Source organism: Montipora foliosa, chromosome 4 (assembly GCF_036669935.1).
Source record: "Montipora foliosa isolate CH-2021 chromosome 4, ASM3666993v2, whole genome shotgun sequence".
NCBI lineage: Eukaryota > Metazoa > Cnidaria > Anthozoa > Scleractinia > Acroporidae > Montipora > Montipora foliosa.
In genome coordinates this window covers 24,420,599-24,433,098 of record NC_090872.1, presented here as the reverse complement: position 1 = coordinate 24,433,098, position 12,500 = coordinate 24,420,599, and the positions used below count along the sequence as shown (strand labels likewise).

At 39.6% G+C, this 12,500-nt stretch overlaps 2 protein-coding genes across 2 annotated transcripts in view; both read left to right on the top strand.

Annotated features, from left to right (window-relative positions):
* Positions 1 to 12,500, top strand: part of LOC138000391 (uncharacterized) — a 51,232-nt gene that overhangs the window by 17,319 nt on the left and 21,413 nt on the right. The window lies entirely within an intron of this gene.
* Positions 11,343 to 12,500, top strand: part of LOC138000389 (uncharacterized) — a 9,284-nt gene continuing 8,126 nt past the window's right edge. The window contains exons 1-3 of the mRNA XM_068846755.1: positions 11,343 to 11,424; positions 11,562 to 11,632; positions 11,747 to 11,822. Of these exons, the coding sequence (XP_068702856.1) occupies positions 11,583 to 11,632; positions 11,747 to 11,822 (126 nt within the window). The 5' untranslated portion in view covers positions 11,343 to 11,424; positions 11,562 to 11,582. The remainder of the gene's footprint in view (positions 11,425 to 11,561; positions 11,633 to 11,746; positions 11,823 to 12,500) is intronic.

Sequence of the window (12,500 nt, the reverse complement as noted above, 5' to 3'; positions counted from 1 at the left end):
TTTAGATATATTTTAATTGACATGTTAATCTATAATTAAAAGTTATGTTTGAATGATTGTACTCGTCTGACCTGACCTCGTTTTACCGTGTTTAGATAAAGAACTAATTGAGTGAGTGTACAAAAATTTGGTTTTATCAACGGAGTTGATAATGTAAATTTGCCACCGTACAGAGATTCTAAAAGCTGACGTTTCGAGCGTTAGCCCTTCGTCAGAGCGAATCGAGGGATTATGGGTTACGTGTAGTTTTTATAGTAGAGTAGGAGCTACGCTATTGGTGGTAACATGGCAACGTGAAAAATAGGAATATATTAGTCAAATGAAAAGCGTTCGTTAATACCGTGAGGATTAAGGGTGCCGATTTGAAAGATGAATTTTTGTTCCAGATTCTTGCGGCTTTCCGTCGTACCTAGATGTAGGGAAAGGCCGCAGATAGCCATGTGTTTTTTGGAGTGGTTAGGCAGATTAAAATGGCGAGCGACTGGCTTGGATGCATCCTTGTCATTCTTCTCAACATCGCGAAGGTGTTCGCGGAATCGGTCACCTAGTCGTCTACCTGTCTCACCAATGTATAATTTATTGCATAACGTGCAGGTTATGCAATAAATGACATTTGCGGAGGTACATGTGAAACGATCGGTGATCTTAACAGATCGCTTAGGTCCCGATATCTTGCTAGTGTTAACAATGAAAAGACAAGTTTTGCATCGTGAGCGCGCGCATTTGAAAGTGCCGGGTTGCTCGTTAGTTTTGAGCGCGCTTCTAACTAAAAAGTTGCCTACGTTTTTGTCGCGTTTGAATGAAATAAGTGGAGGTTGCGAAAAGATTCTACCAGTCTCGGGATCATTTTGGAGTAATTTAAAATTACTAAGAATGATGCTTTTGACTGCGTGATTATGAGGATGGAAAGTGAGGGTGAATGGAATTCTGTCATTCTTATCTTTTTGTGACGTTTGTAGTGATGACTGTCGATCAAATTGTTGGGCGCGATGATGGCCCGCTTTGACCACAGAGACAGGATAGCCACGTTTTTCGAAGAACTGGCACATCTCCTCTGATTTGCTGGAAAAATCGGAGTCATCACTACATAGACGTCGAAGTCTAAGAAATTGAGAATAAGGGATGGAGTTCTTGACATGTGATGGATGTGACGATGAATACAACAAATAACTGTGTGAATCAGTAGGTTTGTAGTGCACACTAGTACATAGCACGTTGCCTCTAATAGAAACGTTGATATCTAGAAAAGCCAATGAAGTTTCCGAAATTTCCCAGGTATATTTAAGAGCCGGATGAAAAGAGTTGACGGAGGTTATAAATTGATCGAGTTCTTCTCTGCTGGATGAAATAGCGCCGATGCAGTCGTCGATGTAACAGCCGTAGAGTTCAGGTTTGGGGCCGTTGTACTGACTAAAAAATTGGTGTTCAACATATCCTACAAAAAGATTGGCATAGCTAGGTCCCATTCTTGTGCCCATCGCTACACCATTAATTTGTTTGTAATAGTTGCCGGCGAATGAAAAACAATTAAGCGTTAAAACTAGTTCGGCAAGGCGGAGGAGCGTTTCCGAGCTAGGTTCTTTGACAGTGCGTTGATCGAAAAAGTGTTTAAGTGCTTGAAGACCTTCGCTATTAGGAATGACTGTGTATAGAGATGTAATGTCCATGGTGAAAATAAGTTTGTCTTGGCCGGAGAAATTGAAATCGCGGAAAATTTGTAGTGCGTGTGTACTGTCTTTAATGTATGATGGCAAGGATTTGACGATAGGCGTCATAATCCTGTCTAAGTAGCTAGAAATGAGTTCGGTGGGGCAACTACAGGCAGAAACGATAGGGCGACCTGGGTTGTTGGGTTTGTGAATTTTAGGCAAGAAGTAAATGCACGAAGTTCTAGGGGTGTTGATGATGAGATTAGTGGCAGTGTCCGGTAATTCTTGATTAACTATAAGATTTTGAATGGTGTCTTTGACAAGTTTTTGATTGTTGGAAGTGAGATCTTTAGGGATTTTGGCATAAAACGAGGTATCCGAAAGTTGCCGCAAAGCTTCTTTTTGGTAAAGGTCGGACCGCCAAACAACTACCGCGCCGCCTTTGTCGGCCGATTTGACAACTATGTCGTTGCGTTTACTAAGATTTTTAAGCGCCGCCCACTCTTCCGAGGAAAGGTTGGAAAATTTAGTGTTGCAATTGAATTTAAGTTTGTGAATGTCGTGACGGCATTTTTTGGTGAAAAAATCTAAAGATCTAAAGATCTAAAGATCTAAAGATCTAAAGACACTACATTGCATAGCCATAATACCGTAATTACAATTCCAGAAAACCTTCCGCTTACTGACTCAGAAAAATCTGTTCTCAGTAAGGGCCTAAATTTTGTCCCTATTACCAAACGCACCAACAAATTTTCTATTAAGCAAGATGTCGAAAAATTCCTTCGCCGCGTTCAGTTAAAAGCCTTTTTTCACGACAAAGAGCATGATTCGGACACTTCTAATAAAGATATTTTTGAAACACTTCTAGTTCGCAAATCCAAATGGACTCCCCCAGAGGGACAATTTGCCTCTTTAGATTTTTTCACCAAAAAATGCCGTCACGACATTCACAAACTTAAATTCAATCGCAACACTAAATTTTCCAACCTTTCCTCGGAAGAGTGGGCGGCGCTTAAAAATCTTAGTAAACGCAACGACATAGTTGTCAAATCGGCCGACAAAGGCGGCGCGGTAGTTGTTTGGCGGTCCGACCTTTACCAAAAAGAAGCTTTGCGGCAACTTTCGGATACCTCGTTTTATGCCAAAATCCCTAAAGATCTCACTTCCAACAATCAAAAACTTGTCAAAGACACCATTCAAAATCTTATAGTTAATCAAGAATTACCGGACACTGCCACTAATCTCATCATCAACACCCCTAGAACTTCGTGCATTTACTTCTTGCCTAAAATTCACAAACCCAACAACCCAGGTCGCCCTATCGTTTCTGCCTGTAGTTGCCCCACCGAACTCATTTCTAGCTACTTAGACAGGATTATGACGCCTATCGTCAAATCCTTGCCATCATACATTAAAGACAGTACACACGCACTACAAATTTTCCGCGATTTCAATTTCTCCGGCCAAGACAAACTTATTTTCACCATGGACATTACATCTCTATACACAGTCATTCCTAATAGCGAAGGTCTTCAAGCACTTAAACACTTTTTCGATCAACGCACTGTCAAAGAACCTAGCTCGGAAACGCTCCTCCGCCTTGCCGAACTAGTTTTAACGCTTAATTGTTTTTCATTCGCCGGCAACTATTACAAACAAATTAATGGTGTAGCGATGGGCACAAGAATGGGACCTAGCTATGCCAATCTTTTTGTAGGATATGTTGAACACCAATTTTTTAGTCAGTACAACGGCCCCAAACCTGAACTCTACGGCCGTTACATCGACGACTGCATCGGCGCTATTTCATCCAGCAGAGAAGAACTCGATCAATTTATAACCTCCGTCAACTCTTTTCATCCGGCTCTTAAATATACCTGGGAAATTTCGGAAACTTCATCGGCTTTTCTAGATATCAACGTTTCTATTAGAGGCAACGTGCTATGTACTAGTGTGCACTACAAACCTACTGATTCACACAGTTATTTGTTGTATTCATCGTCACATCCATCACATGTCAAGAACTCCATCCCTTATTCTCAATTTCTTAGACTTCGACGTCTATGTAGTGATGACTCCGATTTTTCCAGCAAATCAGAGGAGATGTGCCAGTTCTTCGAAAAACGTGGCTATCCTGTCTCTGTGGTCAAAGCGGGCCATCATCGCGCCCAACAATTTGATCGACAGTCATCACTACAAACGTCACAAAAAGATAAGAATGACAGAATTCCATTCACCCTCACTTTCCATCCTCATAATCACGCAGTCAAAAGCATCATTCTTAGTAATTTTAAATTACTCCAAAATGATCCCGAGACTGGTAGAATCTTTTCGCAACCTCCACTTATTTCATTCAAACGCGACAAAAACGTAGGCAACTTTTTAGTTAGAAGCGCGCTCAAAACTAACGAGCAACCCGGCACTTTCAAATGCGCGCGCTCACGATGCAAAACTTGTCTTTTCATTGTTAACACTAGCAAGATATCGGGACCTAAGCGATCTGTTAAGATCACCGATCGTTTCACATGTACCTCCGCAAATGTCATTTATTGCATAACCTGCACGTTATGCAATAAATTATACATTGGTGAGACAGGTAGACGACTAGGTGACCGATTCCGCGAACACCTTCGCGATGTTGAGAAGAATGACAAGGATGCATCCAAGCCAGTCGCTCGCCATTTTAATCTGCCTAACCACTCCAAAAAACACATGGCTATCTGCGGCCTTTCCCTACATCTAGGTACGACGGAAAGCCGCAAGAATCTGGAACAAAAATTCATCTTTCAAATCGGCACCCTTAATCCTCACGGTATTAACGAACGCTTTTCATTTAACTAATATATTCCTATTTTTCACGTTGCCATGTTACCACCAATAGCGTAGCTCCTACTCTACTATAAAAACTACACGTAACCCATAATCCCTCGATTCGCTCTGACGAAGGGCTAACGCTCGAAACGTCAGCTTTTAGAATCTCTGTACGGTGGCAAATTTACATTATCAACTCCGTTGATAAAACCAAATTTTTGTATACTACTTCCCCACCGACGCAGCACCACAGTTTCTTTAGAAACTACCCCTTCATTTAATTGAGTGAGTGATCTACCATTCTGACCAGCCGGTTTGGGTTTCAGAGTATAATTTGACAAGCTCAAGACTTCACCCTTCACATAAATACTTTTGGGAAGTAAACTTGAATTAGTGTGAAGACCAACCCACAATTTTTTGTAGAGTCAACGATTTTCACATCTCCCATTAGAACTATAGATTCAAAATTAATCTTCTTTTGTTTCGGAGATCCATCCTGCAATCACCTTGGGATGCCTGTGTCACATTCATCAGAAATAACACAAAAGCCTCTTTTTACACTCTTCCCGCCAATAACCAAGTCAGCAGTCACCTAAGTACTTCATGTTATTGGATTTAGCGGCGGTTAATGTTGAGGTGCAAACTTGCAAATCGTTTATGTGGAGAATTACCACTTCATGGGGTTAGTTGGGGATAGTTTATTTTACATGCTCATATTCTTTGCAATGACTTGTTAGGTGTTGTGCCGACGGCTATCCCATGTGCAGACTGATGATCCAAGAATACTTGAATACCTAACTCTTTTATATCGCGTCTTACTATACTCTGACACTGTTTGAAACCATTGGATAGCTCAGAGTTAACTCTGGATAACTGTACTTGAAAACCACTAATTGAACTCGAAACTACTACAGATGATGGATACTGAATACACAATACTGAATAAGCCCCTATTTAAATTGGCATCACGTGGTAACATGACATCACAATGACATCACAACTTCTAACACATCATTAGGTGCACAGCAGCGGAGCAAAAAGCATCTTCAACGACAACAAGCCTTTTGAACTTTACCTTTTTAGTTTAAATGTCAACTTCAATGTTGATCTGGATACACTGGACCAATATCATAATACGCGATTTCTTTCAAAATTGCTTTGGTTTTGCCAAAATGCCACTCAGACGAGGGTCTCCGAACATTTCATGCGAATGCTACTCGCTTGTGGCATCGTCTAGAGGAAAATCTTATAATTAAGAAAACGATAAAGTTACTTTTTGAGACATTTGTTCGAAGATTCCTGGTGAACATTAATTCAATTAGCTCATGAAGATTTTAGTATTACAAGAACGTTCTAATATACTTTTTTGGCAACTGTATTGTATCCTGTAGCCATTTTTTAACCTTCCGTCCTTCACTCAGTCATGTCATACAATTATAAGTAGACGTCCTTTTATTGCTGCCGCAGTGACATGGTGAACCTGAGGCGAACGAACGAGGCAGCTCTCTAATCGGGAGAAGAACACATCTTTCCTCGAAACGTCCCAGTCGTTTCGAGGAAAATGTTCATTTTGAAGCCGAAATGCCCCTTTGCCACTATTTATCACTGATCTTGTTGCGAAGAAACCAGCACGGCGAGCCCCCATTTTTAATGATTTTATTTACTCGTAATAGGTACACGGAAAACATATTTTAAGGAGAAAAAAAGGTTGAATAGTTAGAAGTTGTAGTATTTACATATAAATGACGTGAAACTGCATTTGGAACCCGACATTGATCATGAGTGCAAGGTGATGACTGTAGCGGTCCAATTTGCTTACATTTCTTTGCAGAATCGAGCAATTTGAAATCACTTTACTTAAAGATTATAGCCCGGACAAACAAGTAGGTTTAAGTTTTCGGTAATATTCAGTAGCAACAATTTTTCCGGTTGATCTAGTTTCGAACGCTTCTCGCGTGATTCGGTAAAAAAGCACTTAAAATAAAGGGCATACTGCGCGAAAACAAGCACGGTGACCCCATCTTTTTATTTCATTTTTTTAATGTCGTGTGTATGAATATCAATTGTGCCAAGTTTGAATAAAATCTGGATAGTACGTCATTTTCAAGGGAATTACCTTAAAGGGAAACTGTCACGAGAAGCGCATGCGCTAGCGTCTTGTGAAAACTTGAAACGTGTTAGGTTAACTTTTTTCAAGTTGAATCGACAAATTCAAAATGGTGTCCACTGGGAAGGGTCACGGTGGACAACGTGAATCCATGATGGCGGCTAGAATTTTCCGTGGGCTCGAGAGCAAACAAACTCGAGCATGCGCAGCTCATGACAATGCCCCTTTACGATCTATGACGTGGTCGTCATCGAGAATAGGCTTTTATACACTATGCTTTTACTTTGCCACTTTGCCACTAAAATGCTCCATTTTAATGCTCCTTCTTCACCACTAAAATGCTTGGTCTCTGTCCAAAAAGTTACCAAAAAGCACAGTTCATTGATCTATGATCTATTAGAGGACAGACGCACGATTGACGTCACCATCAGCTTTCATGCGAATGAAGTTTAATTCTTTATTATAACAAATAGATTCCATGTTGCCGTGGTTCTGTTCAGTAATAGATCACAGATGACGTCAAAATGTGGTAAGAACATCAGTGACACACTCGGCTATCGCCTCGTGTGCCACTTTTTTGTTCTTACCACATTTTGACGTCATCTTTGATCTATTACTGAACAGAACCACGGCAACATGGAATCTATTTGTCAAATAAACTCCCCGGCCAGGATAAGCCGCGGCTTGAGAAAGCCGTGAACGTAGATTTGGTACCATTTATACGAGGTGTTCGTTTCTTATGTACGTAAGTCGCGGCTTATTTCCTCTCGTATAAACGGTCCTAATATCGTTGATTAAAAGAGGAAAAATAATTGTGCTCCACGTGCACCACGCCTTTTAGCACATATTTTTGCGGACGGGTACACTTTACAACAACGACATGAAATCACCAAATTTAGGGAGCTTACGAAACGACGACGCCGACGGCAACGACGGACGCTACAAAACAATAAGTTTAGTGAGCAAAAACAATGGCTCTGCACGTTTTGCACGTGCGTTTTACATTTTGGTACATTTCTTTGCCGTCATCTCCTAATTGATTGACGACGTAAAATGACCAAATTCAAGGTTCTGTGGAAGACGTTAGGACATGACGATGAATTTTCAGTTCTCTCTCTACGCTATCAACTCACTCATACCAGTTTAATCCAGTTTAATTCCTCGACAGTTACTACACATTTTTAACACGAAACGACATGAAATAGTTGCTTAGTAATATGAATAACGCGAACTCGTATTTTAAAATGAAGTCCTCGTTGCCGTCGCCGTCCTAGTTTCGAAAGCTCCCTAGAGGTTTTGACGACAACGCGAGCTGACAAATATGAGTCTTTCATTCTCGTAAATCTTAACGGTCCCTTATCTCAAGTTTAGCATTTACATTTAAATGATATGAAATTCCTGGAACGAAACGTTTTATTCCCAAAAGGGTTTGAAGTGAGTTAGTCGATTTGGTCTATTCAATGCTTCGAATCAGCCTCTAAATGGACTTGACAGTTGAATAAAGTTCATTTATTACTCTGTCTTGATGTAAACATAGTTAATAGACGGGAATGGTTTTGAAACCCGACAACTTTCTTTTTTGTAGGTTTTTGTTCTCTTTTTTGGCCTTGACCGTGCACAAAACACAATAGTTGTTTACTCCGTACTGAGGAACTAACCAATAGAAACGAGTTGGTTACATAATTTATTCATAGTGTATGAGCGCAAAACAAAAGATTGTGCACGGTCGTGGACCTTGGCCTCTTTGTTTTCTCCTCTGATGTTTGCCGAGCTTCCAAACCAGTCTCCTCTATTAACTATGATGTAAAAGAAGTCGAACTTTACTTTCAACCTTGTTAAAATAATGCTAATGACAAACCCTTATTCAAATTTTTTTTAAGTTAGAGTATGGCCCGGCTGTGTGAGCCGAAAGCCAAAATAAATAAAAAAATCGTAGAATTAACAAGTCGAATGTGGTTCAGCGTTATCTGTACTCTTATCCACAACGATTCGTCATCACAGTGTTCAAAATGTTGTGGACTAACGAGACGCGCTAAGTCGAGTGAGTCCACAACAAAAGAAAGCAAAGAGCAAGCGTTGTCTTTAGCTTTCTCGCAATTTGATTGTTTTATTATAATTGCGTGTCACCTTGACGCGAGCATAACGCCAGTAGCCTTGTCCAGAGGCAAATTAGGCAATAGACCAATTCGGCTAACTCAATGTTGTACCCAATTCAAATCTTTTGGGAATAAAGCGTTTTGTTCCAAGTATTTCCATACCATTTAAATGTGAATCCTTCATTGTCATGCAAATTCAACACACAAAGAATCTTAACCCCGAGAGAGATTTGAAATGGGTACAACATTGAGTTAGCCGAATTGGTCTATCAGATTGCGAAATCACAAGTAATTGTGGTAGAAATTAAATATTCTGATGATTTTACACGTTTAGATTTCATACTGTCCCATTGTTGTGCTTCTGTGGTGCCTCGCCCTAAAGCAACGAAAAGGAGACTTATAAAGCGAAGAGCGCTGCGGCATTCTCAAATGGCCCACTTTATCCCAACACAACGTACTTATCAGGGGCCGGTTCCTGAAAGGTGTTAGTAATAACTCCATTCCAGGGATAAATGTGCCTTATTCCAGGAATATCTTTATTTCCGGAATAAATTCTGTTCTGTTAGAATAGCAGATTCATCCCTGGAATAACTATTATATTTGGTATAATTTATTCCTCCTTTCAGGAACCGGCCCCAGTTTGGTAGAGTGTTACGAGATTTTTTTAAACTTACTACAGTCAAGTTCACAGTTATAAACTTAACGTTGAACCAGCAATCGTTTACTGTTTGAAACACTGTTTTTTTTAATTAGGATACTTACGTTATGGACTGGTGTACAAAGAGACATAGTTGAAGCGCACTGCATAATAGATTTAAGCTTTTTAGCTTATAATAACTGATTGTAGTAGAATTCTACAGGTATACTTATGCAAATGCTGTAATCTGATTGGCTGAGCCGTTGAACACTATCACTGAGCCATTAGTGTGCAGTGCTGGAGGTCGTCTTGGAAACAAACGACGTTTTTTTCGTTTTTCCAAAGTTTTGGAGTAAAATTTGGATGCAAATGGGTAATTAAATTTCTGAGTAGTCTAAACGAAGGACATTTACGGTTTCTCGACTTGCATAAAAGTTGAAAGTATTGAAAAAGCTGATGCGCTCGCGAGCACAACTTAGATTGTAAATGGCAATTCAATCGGAGCGATCTTTTTCAGGCGCAAAGTTTAATAATACGTCAAGAAATAACTGGAAACCGTTATTTGAAGTAAATTTTAGTACGAATTCCACTAAAACAATTGGATTATTCGCTCTCGATTTCTATGAGGTGATAGTTGACTATCACCTCATAGAAATCCCGAGCTCATAATCTAATTGTTAATTAGTATACACCACATAAGTGAATAGTGCTAACTATTATTCAAGTACTATTCACCTCCAGGTAGGTGAATAGCTGTTAAATATTTGAATATTAAATTATAGGTTTCTAATTTTCTTTTTCAGTTATGTCTATTTTTATATATAAGGGAGTTAAAAATAAAAGGGCTGACCTCTCGACTTCCTTTTCAAGACTTGGCGTGTTATTGTATTTTGAAGAGGGGGCGTATATTAACTTGTATTTTTGTTTATTTTTCTCAAACCTTTATATGTCTTACATTGCTTAACTTCTTAGATCACCGATAATCGATTTTCCTCATAGCTAGTTAATTACTTGGGCCTGATAAAGTTCCTTAGCGCGTTTAAGAAACTGTCAGTAAAAACCTAACAGTGCCTAAGAGAGTGGGTAAAAATAAGAAATGGTTTTTCGACAAATTAAAGTAAATCAGATTTTAAAAAGAGCTATAGAAAGCTCGGGCTATTTTGTCTTTTGCTTTCATTTTCCCTACTTTTTCCTCTTAGGGGCACTCTAAGCTACAGTAATACAAGGAAAACTGGTTTCTTTTGAACAAAAGAGAGCTTAAAAAAATTCCCAATGGAGCTCGAAAATAAAAGACCCGTTAATACAATGGCAACGGAGCAAAGTTTGTTTGTCAAAGTAACTGGAAGTTTTAATCGGCTTTCACAAGCGATTTAGAAATCAACCAAAGGATTTGTAGCCTTAGACGACCTTGAACCAGCTTCCAAATTGGTCCAACATTAAAGCAGAAGAGCATATTATTAAGCTTTTGCTGCAGTTTTTCCTGTTTGTATTGCAACGACTCGTAGATCGTAAGTTGAATGATAATGGCTTTCTCCCACAACCTAATTAATATTTGAGTCTAACTGTGCCCGCACGCTAATTTTAACTGAAGCATTTGGCGCCTAAAACAGAGATGAAAGAAAATTTGAGTATGGAATGAATCGGAGCCCTTACTTAACTAAACATGTTCGCTCGAAGCTCAAAAACATAGAATTAGTTAGTCAATGAATTTGTTCCGTTATTCCTGTTCGTCATTACAACACTCAACAAAACCAATATACACAGCTCACGTAGGTTGCTGCATGACATAAAACATTTTGCCATCAATCAACCTCTTTGCGAAATTACGTTTTCACTCTTAAAGATGAGCACCTCAGTTGTTTCGTAAGATGACGGTCTTTCCAATGAGTCTGAAAAGAACACACAGAATACAAATAGAGCCCACGTCACAAAGAAACGTCGTCAATCGCTATCAGAAGTTAACAAATTGATGTCGGTTTTTCATGCGTCTTTCCTGTTAGTGATTATGAATTTCGTCATAACATTGTCAAATTAGCTGTGGATCCACGAGGTGATAGCCGAGAAACCTCAATTTTATTCAATCTGACGCGACCAATATCGCATAAATTATACATTTATGTGTCTGTAAGTGTCTGTCCCCTTATTGACAATAAAAATTAGCCAACGAGCGCGTGAGAATTTTGCAGTCATTGTAAAACTTGAGGAACCGCCCACTGTCAACTGGATAGGTTCAAAAGCCTGTGTTGTTGCCTTTTTGTCAGTCGAAGCTCATTTGCAACAACATGAAGTTGTCCGCGGTTATCGGCCTTTGCCTTCTGACTTTCATCCACAAGTAAGCTTAATTTTTAAAATCAGTTTTCGATGGCGATGGCTCTTCGTGACCTCTGTTAACCCCGGGAAACTGATACTTGTTCCTAATGTATTTTTGCTGTTGTTTTACTAACAGAGCTGCCAGTTTGGGATCTCTTGGAACAACCATCAAGATATGTGACTCAAATGTACCGAACTGTCAGTCGTACCAGGTATGTGATTTTTTTCAATTGAAAGGGATACTGAGCGAGAATAAAAGTTAAGAGTGACCTATTGACCCTAAAGGTGTACGATATGCAGGGGCACCCAACGAATCTGTTCCTCACATTATCTGTTCCCCAGAGGAATCTTGCTGGCTGGCAAAAATACAGGTGTTTCGATGAGCTGGCTGGGAAATTTTGTTATTGATGGAGGTTTTGCCTGGGAATTACTGACTTTTTCTAGCATTTCAACCCGAGCTGGCTGTAGAAACTCTGAAGACTGAGGACGACTAAAAAAAAAAAAAAAAAAAAAAAAAGAACCCGTTCCCTCTCCCAGAGAGTAGTCACAAACATACGACGGCTGGTCAGAGTGATTGCGCTTGCGGGAAAAAAACCTGTTTTGTCCCGATTTTGTCTCTTTTGTTCGGTCGTTTTGGATCGAGGAATTTGAAAGCGCGCGGAATTCCTGGCTGGGAAATAAATTTGATCAGCTGGCTGGGAAACCAACCAATTTTATCTAGCTGGCTGGGAAATTTCTTGTGTGTCTTGCTGGGAAAAAGGAACAGATAATGTTTTCCCAGCAACACTGAAAAACACCTGAAAATGCCTTAATAACATTTATTTTCATTAACTGGGGTATGATAATACATTTTACAACAAATTGGTCGTTGGGTGCCCCTGGATATGTGT